General features: G+C 54.6%; 1 protein-coding gene across 4 annotated transcripts in view; it reads left to right on the top strand.

Moving 5' to 3' along the window:
* The window catches only part of lipeb (lipase, hormone-sensitive b), a 111,872-nt gene extending 86,235 nt beyond the window's left edge, over nucleotides 1-25,637 (top strand). For 2 of the 4 annotated variants that reach the window (XM_052045493.1, XM_052045492.1), the window contains 7 exons: nucleotides 1,775-1,924; nucleotides 3,612-3,756; nucleotides 4,629-4,856; nucleotides 11,200-11,367; nucleotides 13,707-13,805; nucleotides 20,117-20,505; nucleotides 22,038-25,637. In XM_052045493.1, the coding sequence (XP_051901453.1) occupies nucleotides 1,775-1,924; nucleotides 3,612-3,756; nucleotides 4,629-4,856; nucleotides 11,200-11,367; nucleotides 13,707-13,805; nucleotides 20,117-20,505; nucleotides 22,038-22,316 (1,458 nt within the window). In that variant the 3' untranslated portion in view covers nucleotides 22,317-25,637. The remainder of the gene's footprint in view (nucleotides 1-1,774; nucleotides 1,925-3,611; nucleotides 3,757-4,628; nucleotides 4,857-11,199; nucleotides 11,368-13,706; nucleotides 13,806-20,116; nucleotides 20,506-22,037) is intronic. The other 2 variants (XM_052045495.1, XM_052045494.1) reach the window with 1 other exon arrangement.
* The last annotated feature ends 1,692 nt before the right edge of the window (nucleotides 25,638-27,329 follow it).

Below are 27,329 nucleotides of genomic sequence, written 5' to 3'. Positions count from 1 at the left end.
TACCAAGCACTGAAGCCAGGCTAACTGGCCTATAATTTCCTGTCTTTTGAGTGGAGTGACATTTGTGATTTTCCAGTCCTCCGGAACCATTCCTGAATCTAGTGATTCTTGAAAGATCATTACTACTGCCTCCACAATCTCTTGGGGTGTTGTCCATCTGGTCCAGGTGACTTATCCACCTTCAGACCTTTAAGCTTTCCAAGCACCTTCTCCCTAGTAATAGCAGCTACACTCACTTCTGCTCCCTGACTCTCTCAAATTTCTGGCATGTAACCCTTGGTACTGCAGCCTTACAGGACCACCCCCTAGTGACAGACTCTTGATAGCAGACACAAGAGACTGCATATGTTGGAATCTGGAGCAACACACCAAACCGCTGGAGGAACTCAGCGGGTCGGGCAGCATACGTGGAGGGAAACGGGCTGTCGACGTTTCGGGTTGAGACCCCGCATCAGGACTGAAAGATAGAGAGGGGAGACGGCCGGTCTAAAGGGGTGGAGGGGAAGAGCAGGCAGGTGATAGGTGGATCCAGGTGAGGGGAGCGATTGGCAGGTTGGGTGGGGGGGGCGGGGAGGGGAGAGCAGGGAGGAAGCTGGGGAGGTGGAGGTGACAGAGGGCCACAGACCATGGAACCTGACGGGAGAGTGTAATGTGAAAGGTCATGGCTGTTATGTGACACCACTGAGCACTGGTGGAAAGTGACACCACTGTCAATCAGGGTCTAGCCCCACCCAGCCATTAGCAGCGGACTCCTGACCACTGGTCCCCGTGCACACCTCTCATACCTGGCCATGACCCACTGGACTTCTCGAATTACCTGAGCTGGCTCCACCCAGCTCTCCAGCACTATAAAGGATGCCACTTGTGCGTGGCCCTTTCTCTCTCTTGATTGCTACCAGGGTTGAAACCACGTCGAGGGGCCACTGGGAAGTGTGTGCATGTCCACAGGGGTTTAGGGGTGTTTTTAAGTAGATTTCCAGTAGGCCCAGAGGCAGGGAGAGGTTCAGGCACTGTATTGTGTTGTTCCCTGACCATTTGTAACTAGTTTACTCTGTGTGTGTGTGTGTGTGTGTGTGTGTGTGTGTGTGTGTGTGTGTGTGTGTGTGTGTGTGTGTGTGTATATGTGCATGTGTGTGCGCGTGTGTGTGTACGTGCGTGTGTGTGCGTGTGTGTGTGTGTGCGTGTGCGTGCGTGTGCGCGCTTGTATGTGTGTGTGTGTACACTTCGCCCCTGTTGCGACTCCCCCCACGTTTCGCGATCACCCGAGTGCGTGCGTGTGAGTGTGCTTCCGATCCGTCATTCAGTTCCCGCGTTTGCCTTTGTAAGTCAATTCTTTTTAAAACCCAAAGACTGTGTCCGGGTACCTCTGCTTTTGAGACCCAAAAGAACCTTTTCCCGCAACAGAGAGGAAGGTGGGACGGTGGAGTAAAGGGAGGGAGGTGGGGAGGGGGATCCAGTGGGGGGAGTGGGAGGGTGAGGGGCAGGTGGAGAGAGGGCGGGAGGAGAGAGAGGAAAAGAGGGGGAGCACTGACCAGAAGTTTGAGAATTCGACGTCCATGCCGCCAGGTTAACTCTTTTACACAGGGAGAGCTAATAGACCCATCGGGACGTGCGGCGGCAGACAATCGATGACTTCCGAAGGAAGGGCACCTTGAAGGGAATCAGCTGGGGAAGGAGGGATAGACAGCCCAGCAGGAAGTAGACGGGCCAAACCTCAGTGTCCTTCCCTGCAGTAACACCTGTACCTCTTCCTTCCAATCCCCTCCGGCATCAGGAGAGCGACGAACTCAACAGCCTCTGCAAACCAGAGGCGCAGCTGAGCCTCGACATGCGCCTGAAAAGCAAGAAGGCGCCGCGCTCCAGGTTCCTGGTCGTCCATTTCCATGGCGGGGGATTCGTGGCGCAGACCTCCAAGTCACACGAGGTAGGGGTCCGGGGGACGAATGAGACCCGCGGGCGCTGGAACCTGCGGCGATGCACCAAACCGCTTGCAGAAACAGCGCATCGGGAAGCATCTGTGGAGGGAAACCGATGGTTTGGATCGAGACCTCCATCTGAGTCTGGTGGAAGCTCCCTCTGCACCGTCCCATCACATACTCCCAGGGTCAGACACAGGGTGAAGCTCCCTCCGCACTGTCCCATCACACACTCCTGGGGTCAGACACAGGGTGAAGCTCCCTCCGCACCATCCCATCACACACTCCCGGGGTCAGACACAGGGTGAAGCTCCCTCCGCACCGTCCCGTCACACACTCCCGGGGTCAGACACAGGGTGAAGCTCCCTCCGCACCGTCCCATCACACACTCCCGGGGTCAGACACAGGGTGAAGCTCCCTCCGCACCGTCCCATCACACACTCCCGGGGTCAGACACAGAGTGAAGCTCCCTCCGCGCCGTCCCATCACACACTCCCGGGGTCAGACACAGGGTGAAGCTCCCTCCGCACCATCCCGTCACACACTCCCGGGGTCAGACACAGGGTGAAGCTCCCTCCGCACCGTCCCGTCACACACTCCCGGGGTCAGACACAGGGTGAAGCTCCCTCAGCACCGTCCCGTCACACACTCCCGGGGTCAGACACAGGGTGAAGCTCCCTCCGCGCCGTCCCATCACACACTCCCGGGGTCAGACACAGGGTGAAGCTCCCTCCGCACCATCCCGTCACACACTCCCGGGGTCAGACACAGGGTGAAGCTCCCTCCGCACCGTCCCATCACACACTCCCGGGGTCAGACACAGAGTGAAGCTCCCTCAGCACCGTCCCGTCACACACTCCCGGGGTCAGACACAGGGTGAAGCTCCCTCCGCACCATCCCATCACACACTCCCGGGGTCAGACACAGGGTGAAGCTCCCTCCGCACCGTCCCGTCACACACTCCCGGGGTCAGACACAGGGTGAAGCTCCCTCCGCACCATCCCATCACACACTCCCGGGGTCAGACACAGAGTGAAGCTCCCTCCGCGCCGTCCCATCACACACTCCCGGGGTCAGACACAGGGTGAGGCTCCCTCCGCACCATCCCATCACACACTCCCGGGGTCAGACACAGGGTGAAGCTCCCTCCGCACCGTCCCGTCACACACTCCCGGGGTCAGACACAGGGTGAAGCTCCCTCCGCACCGTCCCGTCACACACTCCCGGGGTCAGACACAGGGTGAAGCTCCCTCCGCACCATCCCGTCACACACTCCCGGGGTCAGACACAGGGTGAAGCTCCCTCCACACCGTCCCGTCACACACTCCCGGGGTCAGACACAGGGTGAAGCTCCCTCCGCACCGTCCCATCACACACTCCCGGGGTCAGACACAGGGTGAAGCTCCCTCCGCACCGTCCCGTCACACACTCCCGGGGCAGGAGGAATGCCACCTCCACCACAGTCCTGGGCACCACAACTACCATGATCTCTCACCACCACCCTCCCATTCCCTCCCCTGCACTTTGAGCTGGACTCTTTAATAAGGGACCAGCATTGCTCTGCCTCTGTCTCTGCCCCACTCCCACCTCTCAGTGTCGCACACCCCGTGCTCTGCCCTCTGCCCCCTGTCCTGTGTCCTGACTTCCCGCACTGCTGAGGTCCTTGCTGACCCTGTCTCTGTTTCTGTCTTTCAGCCTTACCTGAAGAGCTGGTCCCACGAGCTGGACTCGCCGATACTGTCCGTCGATTACTCCCTGGCGCCTGAGGCCCCCTTCCCCCGGGCCCTGGAAGAATGTTTCTTTGCCTATTGCTGGGCGGTGAAGAACTGCCATTTGTTGGGTAGGTGTCCCAGCCCTGGAGCAGGGCTGGAATGGGGCATAGAGAGGGGCCGATTGATTAGTTACAAAAATAACTAAATAGTGCAAAAGGGGAATAACGAGGGAGTGTTCACGGGTTCACGGACCGTTCAGGAATCTGATGGCGGAGGGGAAGAAGCTGTTCCTGAATCATTGAGTGTGGGTCTTCAGGCCCCTGTACCTCCTCTCCGATGGTAGTAACGAGAAGAGGGCATGTCCCACATTTATAGATGGCGTTCAAGCTGTGCCTAGCCACACCGTCATGAGTGTAGAGAGAGTAGAGCAGTGGGCTAAGCACACATCCTCGAGGTGCGCCTGTGTTGACCATCAGTGAGGAGAAGTTACCACCGATCCGCACTGACTGTGGTCTCCCAATGAGGAAGTTGAGGATCCAGTCCCCACACACACACACACACACACACATTCTCCTCTCGCACACACCTACACACTCAGACACTTTCTCTCACACACACACTCAGACATACACTCTCCCACACAGACACACATGCTAAGACACTCTCACTACACACACTCAGACACTCACTGCGCGCACGCGCACACACACACACACACACACACATACACACACACACACACGACACACTCACTGCACACTCTCACTACACACACACAGCATCAGAGGTCGGGATTGAACCCGGGTCTCCAGAGCAGTTTTGCCAGTGGCCCTTCCCGCTGCGCTACACTGGTGTCACTGGATAAACAGCCCAGCGGTTTGGTTTTCAAGCACCGTAACCCGGCCGCTCTCGCTCCCCCACACCCCTGTCCACGGCAGAGGCACGTACTGAACCTCCCTGTGCCTCAATCGCCTCACTCCTTGCTCTCCTTCCCCTCCAGGTTCGACGGGAGAGCGGATCTGCCTGGCCGGCGACAGTGCAGGAGGGAACCTGTGCATTACCGTCTGCATGCAGGCTGCTTCCTACGGGGTCAGGCTGCCCGACGGGATCATGGTTGCCTACCCCGCCACCCTGCTCCAGGCCACCGCCTCCCCGTCACGCCTCCTGACCTTCATCGACCCACTGCTCCCACTCAGCGTCCTCTCCAGGTGCCTGGGCGCCTACGCAGGTGAGACCCGGGGCAGAGGCACCTACTGGCAGTGGGTCCACAGCGGAGATCTTTTGAGGAGAGGGTGCGGCAGAGGTTCACCAGGACGCTGCCTGGATTAGAGAGCATGAGCTATGAGGAGAGGTCGGACAAACTTGGGTTGTTTTCTCTGGAGCGGCGAAGGCTGATAGAAGTATTTAAAGGTTATCTAGGCATAGGTTATCTAGATACTGGGAGTCTTTTTCCCCAGGGTTGAAATGTCTAATACCAGAGGCTGAGGGGAGACCTGATAGAGGTTTATAAGGTTATGAGAGGCACAGGTAGAGTAGACAGCCAGTATCTTTTATCCCCAGGGTCAAAATGTGTAATACTAGAGGGCATGCATTGAAGGTGAGAGGGGGGAAGTTCACAGGAGATGTGCGGGGCAAGTTTTTTACACAGAGAGCGGTGGGTGCCTGGAATGTGCTGCCAGGGGTGGGGGTGGAGGCAGATACGATAGAGGGGCTTAAGAGGATCTTCAACAGACACACGGATGTGCAGGGAATGGAGGGACGTGGACACTGTGTGGGCAGAAGGGATTTAGTTTAATTTGACATCATTTGCATTCAGTTTTGGTCGCCCCCATTACAGGAAGGGTGTGGGGGGCTTTGGAGAGGGCGCAGGAGAGGATCACCGGGATGCTGCCTGGATTAGAGGGCATCAGCTATAAGGAGAGGTTGGACAAACTTGGGTTGTTTCCTCTGGAGCGGTGGAGGCTGAGGTTTTTAAAATTATGAGAGGCATAGATAGGGGATACAATCTGAACCTTTCTCCCCCAGGGTAGAAATTTCAAACACCAGAGGACGTGCTCTGAAGATTGGTGGGGGGAGGTTTAAAGGTGACGTGAGGGGCAGGTTTTTTTACACAAAGAGTGGTGGGTGCCTGGAATGTGTTGCCAGGGGTAGTACTGCAAGCAGGCAGTCTGGTGGAGGCTTTTAGATAGACACATGAATATGGAGGGATGGGGATGATACACAGGAGGAGGACATTTAGCATTTTGTTGTGCTCAGTTCTGGTCGATTGTGCTCAGTTCTGGTCACCTCAGTACAGGAAGGATGTGGAAGCCATAGAGAGGGTGCAGAGGAGATTTACAAGGATGTTGCCTGGATTGGGGAGCATGCCTTATGAAAGCAGGTTGAGGGAACTCGGCCCTTTCTCCTTGGAGAGACGGAGGATGAGGGGGGACCTGATAGAGGTGTATAAGATGATGAGAGGCATTGATCGTGTGGATAGTCAGAGGCTTTTCCCGAGGGCTGAAATGCTTGCCACAGGAGGACACAGGTTTAAGGTGCTGGGGAGTAGGTACAGAGGAGATGTCAGGGGTAAGTTTTTTACTCAGAGAGTGGTGAGTGTGTGGAATGGGCTGCTGGCAACGGTGGTGGAGGCGGATACGATAGGGTCTTTCAAGAGACTGTTAGGTAGGTACATGGAGCTGAGTAAAATAGAGGGCTATGGGTAAGCCTAGTAATTTCTAAGGTAGGGACATGTTCGGCACAGCTTTGTGGGCTGAAGGGCCTGAATTGTGCTGTAATTGTTCTATGTTCTATGAATGGCCTGCGCTGTCCTGTTCTGTATTGTATTAAATAAAATCTTGCAGAGGCCAGAGGGCTGAGACAAAAACCGGGAGGCGCTGCAGGACACCCGGCAGGTCAGGCAGCGGCCGCTGGGAGAGGAGGGGTGAGCAGTTCAGGCCCTGGTGGACACGGGAATTGGGAGAGCGAGCGCGTTTTAAATAGTTGGGAGGTGGGAGATAGCTGGGTGTCACCGGCGTACGGAGGGTGTGAATGCGCGCGAGTTCATCCATCAGGGTTGGGGGAGGGGGGGAGGTGGGTGAACAGAGTGGGCCCAGGAGTGGCAGATGGAGTTTAACTCGGTTAAATGTGAGGTCACAGGGTCAGACAGCACAGAGACAGGCCCTTCGGCCCAACTGGTCCATGCTGACCAAGATTCCCATCCCAGCCAGCCCCATTTGCCTGCGTTTGGCCCATATCCCTCTAAACCTTTCCCATCCGTGGACCTGTACAAGTACCTTCTAAATGTTGTTAATGTACCTGCCTCACCCATTTCCTCTGGCAGCTCGTTCCACATACTGACCAAGTGAAGATGTTCCCCCTCAGGTTCCTGTTAAGTCTCTCCCCTCACTCGTTAAGCCTGTGCCCTCTAGTTCTTCATTCCTCAGCCCTGGGAAAAAGACTGCATGCACTCACTCTATCGATGCTCCTCATGATTTTATACACCTCTCAATTTCCTGCACTCTCAGGAATAAAGTCCTGGCCTGCCCAACCTCTCCCTATAATTCAGTACCTCGAGTCCTGGCAGCATCCTTGTAAATCTCTTCTGCTCTCTTTCCAGTTTAGCAACATCTTTCCTACAGCAGGGCGACCAAAACTGAACTCAATACTCCAAGTGCGGCCTCACCAACGCACCATGACCTCCCCACTTTTACGCTCAGTGCCCTGACTGATGAAGGCCAGTGCGGTTTGGTAAGACAAACCATAGAGTCTCAGAGCAATACAGCATGGATACAGGCCATTCGGCCCAACCAGTCCATGCCGACCACTGTGCCCACCCAGCTAGTCCCAATTTCCTGCGTTCGGCCCATATCCCTCCAAGCCCCGCCCCTCCATGTACTTGTCCAAGTGCTTCTCCAATGATCCTGTTGTCCCTGCCTCACCCGCTTCCTCTGGCAGCTCGTTCCACACACTCACCACCCTCTGTGGAAAAAGTTGCCCCTCAGGTCCCTTTTAAACCTTTCCCCTCTCACCCTAAACCTATGCCCCCTAGTTTTGGACTCCCCTACCCTGGGGAAAAGACTGTTACCGTCCACCTGATCTGTGCCTCTCATAACTTTAAACACTTCACCCCTCATTCTCCTGCGCTCTCAGGAATAAAATCCTGGCCTGGCCAACCTCTCCCTATAACTCAGGCCCTCGAGTCCTGGCAACATCCTCATAAATCTTCTCTGTGCTCTTTCCAGTTTAACCACGTCTTTCCTTAACAGGGCGACCAAAACTGTACACAGTGCTCCAAGTGTGGCTTCACCAACGACTTATACAACTGCAACATAATGTCCCAACTCCTGTACTTGATGCTCTGACTGATGAAAGCCAGCGCGCCAAACGCCTTCTTCACCGCCCTGTCTACCTGTGACGCTGCTTTCAACGAACTATGCACGTGCTCTGGTCCCTCTGTTCCATTACACTCCCTAGCGCCCCACCATTCATAGTATAAGTAGGGCAGGACTTCTTAAATAACAGGGCCCTGGAGAATGTTGTAGAACAGAGAGAGGTGCAGGTACATCCCACTGTGATAAGACTATTGAATGATTCCCTTATACGATGAGATGGACTCTTGACCTTACAATCTATCTCGTTGTGAGCTTGCACCTTATTGTCTACCTGCACTGCACTTCCCTGTAGCTGTGACACTTTACTCTGTACTGTTATTGTTTTTACCTGTACGACCTCAATGCACCCTGTACGACCTCAATGCACTCTGTACTACCTCAATGTATCTGCACTGTGTAATGAATTGACCAGAACGATCGGTATGCAAGACAAGTTTTTCACTGTACCTCGGTACAAGTGACAATAATAATAAACCAATACCAATACCAATTGTTCATTGAAAGTGGCAACACAGTTAGATAGGGTGGTGAAGAAGGCATTTGGCACGCTGGCCTTCATCGAGTACAGGAGATGGGACGTCACATTACAACAGCACAGGACGTCGGTGAGACCGCACTTGGAGCACCGTGTGCAGTTCTGGTCACCCAGCTATAGGAAGGACGTCACTGAGCTGGAGAGAGGGCAGGAGAGATTCATGGGGACGTTCCTGGGACTGGAGGGCTCAAGTTATAAGGAGAGGCTGGACAGGCCGGGACTGTTTTCCCTGGAGCGAAGGAGGCTGAGGGGTGACCTTATGGGGGTTTATAAAACCATGAGGGGCGTAGATAAGGTGGACGGTCACCGTCTTTCCCCCCCCAGGGTCGGGGAGTCTGACTAGAGGGCAGAGGCTGAAGGCGAGAAGGGAAGGTTTAAAGGGGACCCGAGGGGCAATACAAAGCAAACATCGTCAGTGCAGAGGGAGCAGTGAACTGTGTACAGTTCCATTCACCACACCACAGGGAGGCGGTGACTGCACTGGAAGAGATTCCCCAGGATGTTGCCTGGGATGGAGGGATGTAGTTACAGGGAGAGATTGGACAGGCTGTGCTTGTTTTCCCTGGAGCGGGGGAGGCTAAGGGGAGACCCGATAGAAGTTTATAAGATTATGAGAGGCACAGACAGAGTAGACGGCCGGGATCTTTTCCCCAGGGTAGAAATGTCAAATACTGGAGGTCACCTGTTTAAGGTGCATGGCGGGAAGAGAGAATGTGTGGAGGGAGAAGCGAGGTTAGTTTCGAAAGAGGTAGGAGGAGAGGTGGATTGGACAAAGGAAATATCAGTGATAGGATGGGGCCAGAGTGCCTGAGTGGATGATAAGGCAGCGAAACTCTATGACTACAACGCTGGTGAGGCCACTTCTGGAGTATTGCATTCAGTTCTGGTCACCCCGTTACAGGAAGGGTGTGGGGGGCTTTGGAGAGGGTGCGGGAGAGGTTCACCAGGACGCTGCCTGGATTAGAGAGCATGAGCTATAAGGAGAGGTCGGACAAACTTGGGTTGTTTTCCCTGGAGCGGCAGAGGCCTGACAGAAGTTTATAAGATTATGAGAGGCAGAGACAGGGTAGACAGTCAGAATCTTTTCTCCCCCAGGGTAGGGGTATTGAAAACAAGGCAGCAGAGGTTTGAGGTGAGAGGAAGGGAGTTTTACAGGGGATCTAAGGGGAAAGTTTCTTGACGCAGAGAGTGGCTGATATCTGGAACATGCTGTCAGGGGAGGTGTGGAATCAGATACTATCGCTATGCTTCAGAGGCATTTGGACAGACGAGTGTATTGTCACGTGCACGAGTACGGTGAGATACAGGTACAAAGAATAGTTTGCAGCATCATCACAGGAACGTAGGTACAGGCAACACACAGAATATAAGTTTTCAAGACAGTGAAGGGATAGTCACACAGCACGGAAACAGGCCCTTCGGCCCAACTGGTCAGTGCCGACCAAGATTCCTATCTAAGCCAGTCCCATTTGCCCATGTTTGGCCCATATCCCTCTGAACCTTTCCCATCCACGTCCCTGTCCAAGTACCTTTTAAATGTTAATGTACCTGCCTCACCCACTTCCTCTGGCAGCTCGTTCCACAGACGGACCAAGTGAAAATCTTCCCCCTCAGGTTTCTATTAAATCTCTCCCCTCTCACCTTAAACCTGTGCCCTCCTGTTCTTGATTCCCCAACCCTGGGGGAAAAAACTGTGCACATTCACCCTATCGATGCCCCTCATGATTTTATATACTTCTAGAAGGTCACCCCTCAGTCTCCTACGCTCCAAGGAAAAAAAAGTCCCAATCTGTTCAACCTCTCTCCATAACTCAGTCCCTCCAGCATCCTCATAAAAAAGACTGTGCAAGAACAAGACATTCGTGTTCAAAAGCCACAATCAGAGACAAGTCCACCGTAGAGCACAAGGTGGTCCATAGTGTTCCGTTGCTGAGGCAGTGATTAGGGTTGTGCCGGTCAGTTCAAGAACCGAATGGTTGAAGGGAAGTCGCTGTTCCTGAACCTGGTGGTGTGGGGACTTCAGGCTTCTGTACCTCCTGCCCGATGGGAGCTGCGAGAAGACGGCACGGCCCGGACGGTGGGGGGATCTTTGACGACGGACGTTGCCTTCTTGAGGCGGCTCCTCCTGTAGATACCACCGATGGTGGGGAGGGATGTGCCCGTGATGTATTGGGGCTGAGTCCACGACTCTCTGCAGCTTCTTACGTTCCTGCGCATTCGAATCACCGTCCCAGACCGTGACGCAACCGGTCAGGACACTTCCAACAGCACATCTGTAGAAGCTTGTTGGAGTGTTCAGTGACAAGCCGAAAAGACACTGGCGCGCCTTCCTTGTGATGGCGCCTACGTGCTGTGCCCAGGACAGGTCGTCCGATACGTTAACGGCCAGGAATTTGAAGCCACTGACACGTGGAACATAACTCTCACGTTAGGCTCGGCATGGAAGGATTCTCTCCCAACGCGGGCAAGTGGGATTGGTGTCGATGGGCAGAGGGGTCAGCACGGACGGGTATGGCCGAAGGGCCTTTCTCTGTGCTGTTCCACTCCCCGACATCCCTGGGGCTCAGGCATAGCTCCCGAGCGGGAGGGGAGTAGGGAGGGGGTGCAGCGGGTGTTGTCTCCCTCCCCGGCCCCCTCTGACCATGTCCAGTTTTGCTCCACAGGTCTGGAGCCGGCGGACGGCTCCCCCTCCTCCTCCTCCTCCCTGGAAAAGGCGGATCCATTGAGCGTGGCGCGCAACGACACGGCCCCGATCCTGCGGGATATCCGCCTGGGGGCGTCTGCCTGGATCAGCTCCCTGCTTGACTCTGGCAAGGGAGGCGGCAAACCCGGTGAGTGTGGCCTCCTCCACGCGCCTCCCCTCCCGCACTGCCCGGTCTCACCTCCCACCCCGCCCCAGGAGCGTCCCCACCCATCTCTCCCTCGCCATCCCCTTTGCCGGGAAACCCTCTCAATGGGGAACCGCATGCCATGTTCTCAGGAGCCCACCCCTCCCTCCGTACCCGGCTCCATCCCCCTTCCCAATCCCCGAACCTTACCTTCCCCTCCTTGCCACCATTCCGTTCACTGTTTCTCCCACCCACACCATCTCACCCGCTTCCCCAGTGACCAAAACCCACCTCTGGACACATCACCATCCCAGAATGTCCACGGGAAAACCCCTCCCCCTCACGTTCCCAGAACCCCCTCCCTTCTCCGGACACACCCCCATCCCCAGACTCTACGGGCGTCATTTCCCCCAACGTTCCCGTTGTCGGAATCCCACGCCCTTCCCAACTTGTATTCCCCCCCATCCCGAAATCTGTTGAGATCCATTGGCTCCTGGACGAATACTCCCTCCCAGCTTCCCACGCCTCCATATCGGAAGAGAAGAGGCAGCCAGTCTATGAATACTCAGCAGGTCAGTCAGCGCCTGTGCAGGGGGAATTGCCGCGGGTCGATAACCTTCTGGTGGAAGGCCAACACCCCCCCGCCACTGTGGCACCCCTTCCTCAGCTCACAAACACCTCGTGGACAGGCAGAGGGTCACCCCTACCAACTGCTCCAACAACAAAGAAAAATCGGGGAAAAAACCCCGCAGGTGCCGGGAAATCTGAAATAAAGTCAGAGAGTCAGCTGTTTCTCTCTCCACAGATGCTGCCTGACCTGTCAAGTATTTTTTCTTTATTTTTTAAATTACGTTTTTGAAAAATTACTTTTTATTAATTATTTTTGACATCAGAATTTATGCATTCTGGGTGTTTTCTGTGTGCAGGTGAGGAGTGGGGAGGGGACAGTGATGCAGTGCTTAAGTTACTGGATGAGTAATCCAAAGAGCTTGACTCTGCTCTGGGGTCCCGAGTTGAAATCCCACGATGGCAGCAATAGGGTTTCAGTTCCGTGGGGGGGGATGATTTGGGAGGAAGCACTGGGCAGCGGTACGGTCCAGCCCCAAACGACCGACTGTTGGTAAAACCCATCCGACGGGCAAGAAACCAGCCCTCCTCATGGGGCCAGGCCTGTACATCGCCCCAGGTACCACCACTATGATCGGTTGTTAAAGGGCACAGGTAGAATGTACAGATGTGCGTGGGTGTGTGTGCATACAGGTGCATGTGGGTGTGGGTGTGTGTGTACAGATGTGTGTGGGTGTGCATACAAATGTGTGTTTGTTCGCGTTCAGATGTGTGTGTGCACGTACAGCTGTGTGTGTGTACGCGTACAGATGTGTGTGGGTGTGTGTGTGTACAGGTGCGTGTGGGTGTGCATATGTGTACAGATGTGTGTGCATGTACAGATGTGTGTGGGTGTGTGTACATGTACAGATGTGTGTGTGTACAGATGTGTGTGCATACAGGTGGGTGTGCATATGTGTACAGATGTGTGTGTGTGTACAGATGTGTGTGGGTGTGTGTACGTATACAGATGTGTGTGTGTGTACAGATGTGTGTGGGTGTGTGTACATGTACAGATGTGTGTGCGCGTACAGATGTGTGTGGTGTGTGCATACAGGTGCATGTGGGTGTGCATATGTGTACAGATGTCTGTGGGTGTGTGTGCGTACAGATGTGTGTGGGTGTGCATAGTGTACAGATGTGTGTGTACGCATACGGATGTGTGTGGGTGTGTGTACGTGTACAGATGTGTGTGGTGTGTGTACACATACAGATGTGTGTTACACATACAGATGTGTGTGGGTGTGCATACGTGTACAGATGTGTGTGTGCCTACAGATATGTGTGGGTGTGTGTACGTGTACAGATGTGTGTGTACACATACAGATGCGTGTGGGTGTGTGCACATGCCGAAATGCAATAATATGGATGTATCTATGCCTCTGCATCTGTGCCTATGCAAATGCATGACTGATGTGTTTACCTATACACACGTTCGCCTGTGTTTCTGTGAGTATATGCATGCATGCTGCTTGTGTGCATGGGTGTATGGGGCGTGTGGAGGGCTGTGTTGCTGGGGACGGCGGGGCAGTGCAGAGGGAAGGCAAGAGGGGGATGACAAGATGGGAGGCTGTGTCTGGAGTTATCCGCCCTCAGGAACCAGGCACCGGACCAACAAACCAGGGGCTGGGGACAAAAGGTTGGGCAGCCCACACTCCCCTCCCTTTCCAACCCAGCCGTGCTGGAGCCCCTCTCTCCGCTCCCCTCTCCCTCTGAGCTCTCTCTTGTCTCTCCAGTGGGACTGCGGTGGTGGGCTTGTCTCAGGCGACCTCTCAACCTCTTGGTACATCTGCTACGCCCCAGGAGCCCTGTGGTATCTAACTGTCTACCCTCTGGTAGGAGCCTCTCTCTCTCTCCCTCTCTCTCTCTCTCTCTCTCCCTCTCTCTCTCTCCCTCTCTCTCTCCCTCTCTCTCTCCCTCTCCCTCGTTCTCTCATTCGCTCTCTCTCGTTCTCTCTCTCTCTCCTCCCTCCCTCTCTCTCTCGCTCTCGTTCTCTCTATTCTCCCTCTCTCTCTCCCTATCTCTCTCTCTCACATTCTCTCACTCTCTCTCCCTCTCGTTCTCTCTCTCTTTCATTCTCTCACTCTCTCTCCCTCTCTCTCTCCCTCACTCTCTCGTTCTCTCTCTCTCCCTCTCTCTCATTTTCTCTCTCATTAGCTCTCTCTCCCCTCTCTCTCGCTCTCTCTCTCCCTCTCTCTCGTTCTCCCTTTCTCCCTCTCTCTCTCTCTCTCCCTCTCTCTCTCTTCCTCCCTCCCTCTCTCTCATTCTCTCTATTCTCTCCCTCTCTCTCTCTCCCTCACTCTCTCTGTCATTTCCTCTCTCTCTCGCTCTCTCTTGCTCTCTGCTGTCACCTGCACTGACCAACCTCTGCCTTCCTGCCTGTGTGCCTGCCTGCTTCCCCCTCACCTCTGCCTCTGCCTTGTGCTCTGTGTCATTGTGCCTGGGTGCATCCTGTCTACCTCCCCTGCATGCTCTCCACGCCCCCCCCCCCACCACCACTACACCTACCCCATCCCAGGCAGCTCCGGGGGGTGGGTATTGGTGTCGGTTTATTATTGTCACTTGTACCGAGGTACAGTGAAAAACTTGTCTTGCAAACCGATCGTACGGGTCAATTCATTACACAGTGCAGTGACATTGAGTTAGTACAGAGTGCATTGATGTAGTACAGGTAAAAACAATAACAGTACAAAGTGTCACAGCTACAGAGAAAGTGCAGTGCAATAAGGTGCAAGGTCACAACAAGGTAGATCATGAGGTCAGAGTCCATCTCATTGTATAAGGGAGCCGTTCAATAGTCTTATCACAGTGGGGTAGAAGCTGTCCTTAAGTCTGGTGGTCCGTGCCCTCAGGCTACCTGATGGAAGAGGAGGGAAGAGAGAATGACCCGGGTGGGTGGGGTCTTTGATTATGCCGGCTGCTTCACCAAGACAACGAGAGGTAAAGAGAGAGTCCAAGGAGGGGAGGCTGGTGTCCGTGATGCGCTGGGCTGTGTCCCCAACTCTCTGCAGCTTCTTGCTGTCCTGGGCAGAGCAGTTGCCATACCAAGCCGTGATGCATCCAGATAGGATGCTTTCTATGGTGCATCGATAGAAGTTGGAGAGAGTCAAAGGGGACAAACCAAATTTCTTTAGCCTCCTGAGGGGGTGTGAAGGCACCTACCCCATCCCAGGCAGCTCCAGGGGATGGGGTGTGAAGGCACCTACCCCATCCCAGGCAGCTCCGGGGTGGGGGGAGGAAAGACCAGGGGAGTTCCACCCAATGCCTCAGTTACCTCTGTCATTCAACTTCGGGCCGAGTTCAGGGCTTTTCCTTCAAGGGAAAAAAAAATCGGGTGCGGACGATTCCCGGGACGTTCTCCCGTACGGAATTCGCAAGTCGCCACCCGAGGATCCCAGTTACGGAATAAAATTTGCCTTCACGGAACACAGAACAGTACGGCGGAGGAACAGGCCCTTCGGCCCACGATGTCTGTGCCGAACTAATTGAGCTAATGACACCTGATCCCTTCTGCCTGCACAATGTCCACATCCCTCCACTCCCTGCACATCCGTGTGTCTGTCTAACAGCTTCTTAGCCCGCTCTATCGCATCTGCCTCCACCCCCACCCCTGGCAGCACATTCCAGGCACCCACCGCTCTCTGTGTAAAAAAACTTGCCCCGCACATCTCCTTTGAACTTACCCCCTCTCACCTTCATTGTGTGGCCTCTAGTATTGGACATTTCAACCCTGGGGGAGAAAGATACCAGCTGTCTACTCTACCTGTGCCTCTCATAATCTTATAAACCTCTGGCGGGCCTCCCCTCAGAACTTGTGTGGGGATAAAAAAGTAATAAATGCAGAATTTTCTTCCGCGGCTCGTGTTGCCTGACGCACCCGCGGACAAACGGCCTCACATTGTGGGAAATCACGATACAGTCCGCTTTCTGGGAAAGCAAACCTTCCCGCAACACGGGGGTGGTCTCCATTTAGGATAATTAAATATCCCACCCTAGATGGAGTAACCTCCGGCCTCTTCCGGAGTAAGTTTTTCCCAGGGCGACAATGGCTAACACGAGGGGACATAATTTTAAGGTGATTGGAGGAAGGTATAAGGGGGACATCAGGGGTAAGTTTCTTCACACAGAGAGTGGTGGGCGCGTGGAACGCACTGCCGGCAGAGGTTGTGGGGGCTGATACATTAGGGACATTTAAGAGACTCTTAGATAGGCACATGAATGATAGAAAAATGGGGGGCTATGTGGGAGGGAAGGGTTAGATAGATCTTAGAGCAGGATAAAATGTCGGCACAACGTTGTGGGCCGAAGGGCCTGTACTGTGCTGTAATGTTCTATGTTCTTAAACCTGTGCCCTCTAGTTCTTGATTCCCTAACCCTGGGGAAAAATACTGTGCACATTCACCCTATCGATGCCCCTCATGATTTTATACACCTCTATAAGGTTGCCCCTACGCTCCAAAGAATAAAGTCCCAACCTGCCCGACCTCTCTCCATAACTCAGCCCCTCGAGTCCCGGTGACATCCTTGTAAATCGCCTCCACACTCTATTCAGCTTAACGGCATCGTTCCTACAGCAGGGAGACCAAGTGGGTATTGGAAAAAGAGACCCTAATTGTAGAACAAGGTCTGCCTCATCAATCCCACAATCGGGCAGGAGTAGAGGGCACAGGTTGGGACTTTAAAGGGGAACTGAGGGGTAAGTTTTTTTTTACACAGAGGGTGGTTGACATCTGGAGCCTGCTGCCCTGGGAGGTGGGAGAACCAGATACAACCGCTAGGTTTAAGAGGTATTTAGGCAGACATTCAAATAGGCAACGCATAGAAAGGAGACACAAAGAGAATACAAGTGCTGGAATCTGGAGCAAAAAACTAACTCAGCAGGTCAAGGCAGCATCCATAGAACACTATAGCACAGAAAGCAGGCCATTCGGCCCTTCTAGTCTGTGCCAAAACTTTATTCCGCTAGTCCCATTGACCTGCACCCAGTCCATAACCCTCCAGACCTCTCCCGTCCATGTATCCTTCCAATTTATTCTTAAAACTTAAGAGTGAGCCCACATTTACCACTTCAGATGGCAGCCCGTTCCACACTCCCACCACTCTCTGAGTGAAGAAGTTCCCCCTAATGTTCCCCCTAAACCTTTCCCCTTTCACCCGAAAGCCATGTCCTCTCACACTTATCTCTCCTAATCTGGGTAGAAAGAGCCTACTCGCATTTACTCTGTCTATACCCCTCTGTCTAGTCCCCGACATCAGGAGCTAGGTATATGGACCTAATGCGGGGCAAGTGGGGTCAGTGTAGATTCAGTGTCAACGGGGACACGGTAGGCCTCAGGGCCTGTTCCTCTGCTGGTTGCCATGGCAACACCTTTGATTCGGAGGACGTGTGGAGAGCTGGAGGAGGATTCGTTGAATCTGAGGCTGAGGTTAAGGAAATCCATTGGATTCATTTGCCATCAGTTAAATTCCTTGCTCACATGAAGCTCACAGTAAACAGTGTACACGGCAGAACGGTACCAGGTCTGTCGTGCAAACTGAAGTCATGCAAAAGAAAATGTTAAAGTGACGGTAACGGAATAATCAAAAGAGGTGGAGTTAAGAGTCTGAGACTGTGTGGCAGCACCACCGTGAAGGGGAGGTGAGAGAGGTGGTTGGTTCAGGAGTCTGATAGCAGTGGGGAAGAAGGTGTCCTTGAGTCTGGAAGTCCGGGCTTTTTCCAGCTCCTGTACGTTCTTCCAGATGGTGTTAGATACAGGAGCTTGGTGGTGTAGCAGTCAGCATAACGCTATTACAGAGCCAGCGACAGGGTTCAATTCCCGCCGCTGTCTGCGAGGAGTTTGTACGTTCTCCCCGTGCCTGTGTGGGTTTCCTCTGGGTGCTCCAGTTTCCTCCCATATTCCAAAGACGTACGGGTTAGGAAGTTGTGGGTGTGCTATGTTGAAGCTCGGCGACACTTGCGGGCTGCCCCCAGAACACTCTACGCAAAAGATGCATTTCACTGTGTTTCAATGTACATGTGACTAATAAAGAAATCTTATAGTTGCAGATATGGGCGGAGAAGTGGCAGATGGAGTTTAATCCGGCCATGGGTGAGGTGTCGCAATTTGGGAGGTCGAGTGTAAAGGGACAGTACACTGTTAGTGGCAGGACCCTTAACGGTATTGATGTGCAGAGGGATCTTGGGATCCAAGTCCATCGCGCCCTGAAAGTGGCCGCACAAGTAGACAGGACGGTAAAGAAGGCGTACGGCACGCTCACCTTCATCGGTCGGGGCACTGAGTACAAGAGTCAGGAGGTCACGTTGCGGCTGTATAAAACTGTTAGGTCGCACTTTTGGGGTGTTGTGTGCAGTTCTGGTCGGCCCCGTTACAGGAAGGGTGTGGGGGCTTTGGAGAGGGTGCAGAAGAGGTTCACCAGGACGCTGCCTGGATTAGGGAGCATGAGCTATAAGGAGAGGTCGGACAAACTCGGGTTGTTTTCTCTGGAGCGGCAGAGGCTGAGGGGAGACCTGATAGAGGTTTATAAGATTATGAGAGGCACTGATAGAGTAGACAGCCGGTATCTCTTTCCCCCAGGGTCGAAATGTCCAATACTAGAGGCCGTGCACTGAAGGTGAGAGGGGGGGAAGTTCAAAGGAGATGTGCGGGGCAAGTTTTTTTACACAGAGCGCGGTGGGTGCCTGGAATGTGCTGCCAGGGGTGGGGGTGGCGGCAGATACGATAGAGGGGTTTAAGAGGCTTGTAGATAGGCACATGGATGTGCAGGGAATGGAGGGATGTGGGCACTGTGTAGTCAGAAGGGATTAGTTTAGTCAGGCAATTAATTACTAGTTTAATTAGTTCGGCAAAACATTGTGGGCTGAAGGGCCTGTTCCTGTGCTGTACTGTTCCAGGTAAGTTCTCGCGCTGTGAAGACAGATCGGAAGTGACAAGCGTGTAATTTATCCATTGATAAACAAAATGGTTTACCAGTTGTCCCTTTCATCCTGCAGATCCCACCAAAGGTCCAAGCTTCACCCCACCACCCCCCACCCCCCGCACCCCAGCCGACCTCGCTAAAACACCAGCTCGTGGGATCCTGCTGTGCGCAAACTGGCTGCCTGGTCCCCCATGTTGCATTGTCGCGCCATGCGTCCTGAGGGTCGGAGAGGTGGGGTGGGGAGGGGAGGGGATCCCGTCCCACCGCCCTACCTGCGTGTCGTCGGCGCGACGGAACGGGGGGGTGGGGTGAATGTGGTCGCAATTCACACTGTGATTGAGGAAGTCTTCGTCTTGTTCCTTCGATGTCCTTCCCACCTTTACCTCCCCACACTCCCCCCCACCCTCCCCCCTCCGCCCCCACACTCCCCCCCACCCTCTCCCCCCTCCCCCACACTCCCCCACCCCCTCCCTCCGCCCCCACACTCCCCCCCACCCTCTCCCCCCTCCCCCACACTCCCCCACCCCCTCCCTCCGCCCCCACACTCCCCCGCCCTCTCCCCCACACTCCCCCCACCCTCCCCCCTCCGCCCCCACACTCCCCCCACCCTCCCCCCTCCCCCACACTCCCCCACCCCCTCCCTCCGCCGCCATACTCCCCTCACCCTCTCCCTCTGCCCCCACACTCCCCCACCCTCTCCCCCACACTCCCCCCACCCTCTCCCCCCGCCCCCACCCTCTCCCCTCCGCCCCCACACTCCTCCCACCCTCTCCCCCACACTCCCCCCCACCCTCTCCCCCCTCCCCCACACTCCCCCACCCCCTCCCTCCGCCGCCATACTCCCCTCACCCTCTCCCTCCGCCCCCACACTCCCCCCACCCTCCCCCCTCCCCCACACTCCCCACCCTCTCCCTCCGCCCCCACACTCCCCCCCACCCTCTCCCTCTCCCCCCACACTCCCCCCACCCTCTCCCTCTCCCCCACACTCCCCCCCACCCTCTCCCTCTCCCCCCACACTCCCCCCACCCTCTCCCTCTCCCCCACACTCCCCCCACCCTCTCCCCCCACACTCCCCCCACCCTCTCCCCCTGCGTCCACACTCCCCCCACACTCCCCCTCACACACCCCCCACCCTCTCCCCCCACACTCACCCGACCCTCTCCCCTCACACTCCCCCCACTCACTCCCCCCACCCTCTCCCCCCTCCCCACACTCCGCCCCCCAACAGACGGGTTGAGGAAGAGCTGCTCGGAGGCGGCCCTCAGCAGGCCATGTAGCAGCCACTCTTCGCTGGACTCCCAGCGCGACTACGTGATGAGCAGGACCTGCGAGGAAGCCGAGGAGGAGACCGTCCTGGCCCCCGGCCAGGGCGAGCAGCTGCCGGCACGTGGGGGTGGGGGCAGGGACGGGGCGAGGCTGGGCTTCGAGCTGGGCCTAGAGGAGAAGGAGGAGGAGCCAAGGCCCAGGGCATCCAAGTTCCCTGAGGGTTTCCAGCCCCTCCGCAGTGGTTCGGGAAACATCAAGATGCACACGTCCGCCATCGTGAAGAACCCCTTCATGTCACCGTTGCTGGCGCCTGACCACATGTTGAAAGGCCTGCCAGCCGTACACCTCGTGGTGAGTGTCACAGAGTCACAGCCTCACAGAGTCACAGACTTACGAAGTCACAGAGACGCTGACACGGTCACAGAGACACAGCCTCACAGAGACACAGACACAGAGAGACAGAGTCACAGACACAGACACAAAGTCACAGAGTCACAGACACAGAGAGACAGAGTCACAGACACAGAGTCACAGACACAGACACAAAGTCACAGAGACACAGCCTCACAGAGACACAGACAGAGAGAGACAGAGTCACAGACACAGACACAAAGTCACAGAGTCACAGACACAGAGTCACAGACACAGAGACACAGGTAGGCAGAGACACAGGTAGACAGAGTCACAGAGAGACAGAGACACAGACAGAATCACAGACAGAGAGACACAGAGAGAGTCACAGAGACAGACACAGAGACACAGGTAGGCAGAGACACAGGTAGACAGAGTCACAGAGAGACAGAGACACAGACAGAATCACAGACAGAGAGACACAGAGAGAGTCACAGAGACAGACACAGAGACACAGATAGACAGAGTCAGAGAGAGACAGATACAGCGTGATAGAGTGACACAGAGCAGAGACAGAACACAGAACAGTACAGCACGAGGACAGGCCCTTCACACACCATCCCTGTGCTGAACTCAATGCCGAATTAATCCCTTCTGCCTACACAATGTCCATCTCCCTCCATTCCCTGCACATCCACGTGGCTGCCTAACTCACTCTTAAACCCCTCTATCGTATCTGCCTCCACCCCCACCCCTGGCAGAGCATTCCAAGTACCCACCACTCTCTGTGTAAAAAAACTGCCTTTGAACTTTCCCCCTCTCACCTTAAATGCATGCCCTCCAGAATTAGACATTTCGACTCTGACTGTCTACCCTATCTGTGCCTCTCATAATCTTATAAACCTCTATCAGGTCTCCCCTCAGCCTCCACCGCTCCAGAGAAAACAACCCAAGTTTGTCCGACCTCTCCTTATAGCTGAGGCCCTCTAATCCAGGCAGCGTCCTGGTGAACCTCTCCTGCACCCTCTCCAAAGCCCCCACACCCTTCCTGTAACGGGGGCGACCAGAACTGCGCACAACACCCCAAGTGCAGCCTGACCAGAGTTTTATACAGCTGCAACGTGACCTCCCGACTCTTGTACTCAGCGGCCCGACCGATGAAGGCGAGCGTGCCGCTGAGTACGCTAGGTTTAGGGTGAGAGGGGAAAGATTTAAAAGGGACCTGAGGGTGGTGAGTACATGGAACGAGCTGCCAGAGGAAGTGGGTGAGGCTGGTACAACAGGATCATTCAAGAAACACTTGGATAGGTACATGGAGGGCTGGGGCTTGGAGGGATATGGGCCGAACGCAGGGAATTGGGACTCGCTGGGTGGGCACCGTGGTCAGCAGGGACTGGTTGGGCCGAAGGGCCTGTATCTGTGCTCAATAAGTTCCAGGTCTGACCCTCCTGTCTCCTCATCCCTCTCCTCCTGCCCCTCCTCCTCCTCTCCCACTCCCCCTCCCCTCCTCCTCCTCCCCGTCCTCTCCCCAGGCCTGCGCCCTGGACCCGATGCTGGACGACGCGGTGATGTTTGCCAAGAGACTGCGGGGCCTGGGGCAGCCGGTGACGCTGTGCGTGGTGGAGGACCTGCCCCACGGCTTCCTGAGCCTGTCCCAGCTCTCCCGCGAGACCAAGGAGGCATCCAAGATCTGCGTGGCCAAGATCCGGGAGGTGTTGCAGAGCAAGACGGTCCGGGCGCACAGGAAGCTGGAGCGGCTGGGGGCCAAGCCTCAGGTCCCGCAGCCCGTCGACCGGGAGACGGGGGCTTGAGAGAGGAAAACCCTCCCTCTCTCCCCCTCCCTCCCCCCCGCCGCAAACTCCCCCTCCGCTCAGCCGAGACGGCGCGCTCTGCATCGCTCGCGCGGATGGCTCTTGTGCGGATGGGTGTCGCGCGTTCGGGTCTCGACCCCTCCTGGGTTCCGGCCGGTGGGTCTCTCTGTGGGACAGGACAGGGGTTCTCAAGTCTCCTGCACGAGGGCTGCGTGGGATCGGCTCGCCCCGTAGCGCCAGATGCCCCTGCTCCAGCACGAGCCACAGCACTAACACGGACCAAAGCGCGGCGCGTCCCGCCCAGCGCGGGCACGCCTGCGGCTAACCTCTGGACCTCGGGAGTCGCCGCTTCTGCACCCGTGGGTGTGGTTCTGCGTCTGAGGTGGTCTCTCTCGGTTGACGTGTGTGTCCATTCTCCTGTGTTTGGGGCTGCGCGTGTGTGTTTGTGTTTTCCTTTTCGAGTCTAATCTGTGTGTGTGTGTGTGTGTGTGTGTGTGTGTGTGCACGCGCGCACCAGTCTGTGTTTTCCTGTGTGATTCTGTTTGGCTGGCCACACGTGAGTCTGTGTTCACGGCTGCGGACCTGCATTTGCTTGAGTCTGCGTTTGTGTCTGTGAGCCTGCGTTTGTGTCTGTGAGCCTGCATTTGCCTTGGTGAGTCTGCGTTCGGCTACGTGAGTCCGTGTTTGCCTGTTGTGGGCCTGCCTCTGCTTGAGTCTGTTTGCCCGCACGTGTCTGCGTTTGCTTGAGTCTGCGTTTGCCTGCACAAGTCTGCATTTCTTTCTGTTCCTGTGCGCAAGTCTTTCATTGTGTGTGTAAATCCATCTGAATATTTAAGTTTGCTTCCTTGCTTTGGAGAGTCAGTTTGTGTGTACGCAAATCTAATGTGCATGTGTACACACTTATTTCTTCATGTACCGTGTGTCAGTGTTTCTCTGTGCATGAGCAGCACTTTACTTTTCACTGTCTCTGTGTACGGATGCATCCAACCAACTCACAGCTGGTTCCCTCTGACTGTGTGTCTGCATTTCCCCCTGCCCATGTCCACACACTTCCTTCATCTGCAAGTCTTGCTCCCATGCGTCTCGTTTTCTTGATGTGTGCGTTCCTGCAGGCGTATGAGTCAGCGTTTCTCCCGGTGTGTGTCAGTGTGTGTGTGTGCGCATCACTCTGTGGATGCAGGGGCCTGACAGGTCTGTGTTTTTGTCCGTGTGTGAGTCCACCTGTGGGTGCATGACCTCCTCAGGTGTTCATCTGCGGAGTTCTCTTTCTAAGTGTGTGTGTGTGTGCCTGTGTCTCTGTGTGTGTGTGTGTGTGTGTGTGTGTATCTGCATCATATACCGGTATTAGGTATGTGTAAAAAGGCTTAAAGAATTCTGCTGTTTGTAATAGTACTGACTTTCATAATATATTTATTCTGAGCTAACTGAGGCCATTTCCTGTGTGTGTGTGTGACTGTGTGTGTGTGTGTGTGTGTGTGTGTGTGTGTGTGTTTGTGTGTCTATGTCTGTATGTCTGTGGTTGCCTGTGTGTATGTGTCCATCTCTCTGTGTGTTTGTGTGTGTGCCTGTGTGTCTATGTGTGTGCCTGTGCCTGTGTCCATGTGTGTGTCTCTGTGTGTGTCTGTGTCTATGTGTGTGTGTCTCTATGTATGTCTGTGTATGTGTGTCTGTGTGTGTGTCTATGTGTGTGTGTGTGTCTATGTGAGTATGTGTGTGTGTGTGTGTGTGTGTGTGTGTGTGTGTGTGTGTGTGTGTGTGTGTGTGTGTGTGTGTGGAGTTTACACACTCTCCCTGTGATCCCGTGGGTTTCCCCCGGGTGCTCCCCACATCCCAGTGGTCCACCACCCCCTGGCCCCTCTCCTGTATGCTCCTGAGGCCTCCAGGCAGGAAGACCCTGCCAAACCCCGCCCCTCCCCCCAAACGTCCTCCCCATTCACCGGCAGGGCGAGCGGGTCGGTGCCGGTGTCCCGTCCCTGAAAACTTGATCACACCCCGTCCCGTTCAACTGGGCAGGACACGTCGCTCGTCCGACACCAGATCCCAGGTCGGACGCTCCCATCCTGAGCTCTGCCACACAGGACGAGATTACCGGGGCAGGCAGAGGGGAGAGCTTCGAGGAGGAGCTTGGAGATCGTTCAAGAAACGCAACATTCCTCCCACTGTCCCACCACCACTCCGAGTGGAGGGAGGGAGGGTCCAGGGTGCGAGGGAGAACCTGAAGACCACGTGTCCCGACCGCCCACAGGCCCCCGCACGTGGCGGAAAGAGCGCACCCCTCCCCCACAAACTACCTCCTGCCCCATATGTGGAAGGGTCAGAGATTCCCACTTCATCAGCTCCCCCCCCACCCCACTGAACCTGAGTGGGAGCAGGTCACCCTCAATCCCGAGGGATTGGCCAAGGAGAAATTAATTGTGGTGGGAAAATGGACAGGGAATAATGGGAGTAACATCCCAGTAAAAGCTGAGGGTGGGTTGGCTGTAGGTTAACCTATCACTTTGCCCCATTTATACATCAACCTGTATCAGCAAACCAGCAGTGGCAGAGCATATAAAGGCAGAACGTACAAAGGCAGAACGTGTAAAGGCAGAACGTATAAAGGCAGAATGTATAAAGGCAGAACGTATAAAGACAGAATGTATAAAGAAATAGAGAATATGGGTCAAGATTTGGAATGGATAGTTTGCTGGCCAGTAGGAGACAGAGAGAAAGAGTAGGTATCACACCAGTGCAGGGGAAGAGTTGGCACTGAGTGAACAGCAATGGGTCACCTCAATAAATCTGCAGAGCAGAACATGTGATTATCAGTTGAATTTCAGCACCCCTCAGTGTGTGCGACATCTGGGTAAGAGAAAGGTCACCCATCACTCCGAGAATAAAATCCTCGCTGAGGTATCGAGCTGTGGGACCTCTGCTTATAGATACGCCGGTTACTGGGACCAAGGTTAATGAGGCCACGAACAAATAAAACTAATGCTTATTCCCAGAGGGAGAGGAATTGAAAAATGCCGAGGGTCATTTGAAACTTATTGGGGCTTGGTTTAAAACTTGGCTTATTGCTTGGGCTTTTGTGAAAGAGTCTTTGGCAAAGGAGCAAAAGGAAGGTCCTCTCTGCCCTCGGTGGGGGAAGAAGATGTCTCTGAACTATTGAGAGGTTTTAATGGACAATGATTCCAATCGCTGTGATAATGAAAGCCACAGGCAGGAATTGCAGATGTCAAGAAATCCAAACTCTGCTCCAGACAGCTCGTTGTCACAAGGATTAATAGGCAAATTGGTTTATTATTGTCACATGTACCAAGGTACAGTGAAAAACTTTGTTTTGCATGCCGTCCATACAAATTGTTTCATCACATCAGTGCATCGAGGTAGTACAAGGGAAAACAATAACAGAATGCAGAATAAAATGTTACAGTTACAGAGAAAGTGCAGTGCAGGCAGGCAATAAGGTGAAAGGGCCACGACGAGGTAGATTGTGGTCAAGAGTCCATCTTATTGTACTAGGGGACCGTTCAATAGTCTTAGAGCTGTCCTTGAGCCTGGTGGTACGTGCTTTCAGGCTTTTGTATCTTCTGCCCGATGGGAGGGGGGAGAAGAGAGAATGTCCAGGGTGGGTGGGGTCCCTGATTATGCCGGCTGCTTTGGGAGGGGGGAGAAGGGAGAATGTCTGTGGTGGGAGGGGTCTTGGATTATGTTGGCTGCTTTACCGAGTCAGTGGGAAGTGTAGACAGTGGGAGTCCACGGAGGGGAGGCTAGATTGGTGGACTGAATTTATTTCTCTGTTCACTGGAGGTACCAGCCACGGACATTTCCAGAATCTGGTGCTCTCTCTCTCCTGCTGAGGCAGGTTAAGAGTCGACACACTGTGTCTGCAGTCACACGTAGACACAAACCAACACAACTGGATTCATTAAAATGAAATTCCCCAACCGCAGTGCTGGGATTCAAACCTGTGTCTCAGGACAACTGGCGCAGAACTGTGGCGAGCCCACTAACCTAACCACGGCACTACCAGACACACACGGCGTGGGTGAGAAAGGATTCATGGATTCAGAGAGTCACACAGCACGGAAGCAGGCCCTTTGGCCCCAACTCATCCACACTGACTGTGTTGCCCAGCGAGCTAGTCCCACCTGCCCACGTTTGGCCCCTAGCCCTCTAAACCTCTCCTATCCATGGGCTTATCTCAATGGCTTTTAAACGTTGCTAATGTGCCCACCTCACCCACTATTTCCGGAAGCTTGTTCCGAATTGTGTGAAGAAACTGCCCCTGATGTCCCTTTTGCCTCTGATCTTAAACCTATGCCCTCTTGTGTTTAACACCCCCTCCTTGGGAAAAAGATGATGTGCTTTCACTCTGTCTATGCCCCTAATGCTCTTATATCCCTCTATCAGGTCACCCCCTCAATCTCCTACGTTCCAGGGAATAAAGTCCTAGTCTACACAACCTCTCCTTGTAACTCAGGCCCCCAAGTCCAGGCAACGTCCTGGTAAATCTCTTCTGCACTCTTTCTAGTTTAGTAACATCTTTCCTATAACAGGGTGACCAAAACTGAACACAATACTCCAAGTGCAGCCTCGCCAACGTCTTTGTACAACTGCAGCATAACTTCCCAGCTGAAGGCCAGCTTCTATCCCGCTGTTATAAGACTATTGAACGGTTCTCTAGTACATCTACCCCCTCGTCTCTTGACACTGGCTGTCTCCGCTCCCCACTCCCAGTCCTGATGCAGGGGTCTCGACCTGAAACGCCAACAATTCCTCACCCCTCCTACAGACGCTGCTCGACATGCTGAGTCTCTCCAGCAGATAGTTTGTTGCTCTAGATGCCAGCATCTGCAGCTTCCAGCCCCACTCTCACTCCGACCTCTCTGCCTCTGGATACCTGCACACTGCTGCAATGAGACCCAACGATCAGAACAGCTTTCCGGACTCAACAGTGAAGTCTACCACTGATGGTGCCTTACCTGAGTCTCTCAGAACTGGCTGTTCTTGCTCGAGGTCACCTTTCAG

This window comes from Pristis pectinata, chromosome 39, assembly GCF_009764475.1.
Source record: "Pristis pectinata isolate sPriPec2 chromosome 39, sPriPec2.1.pri, whole genome shotgun sequence".
Lineage (NCBI taxonomy): Eukaryota > Metazoa > Chordata > Chondrichthyes > Rhinopristiformes > Pristidae > Pristis > Pristis pectinata.
Note: the sequence above shows the minus strand (reverse complement) of the source record. Positions and strands in the feature narration are given on the sequence as shown.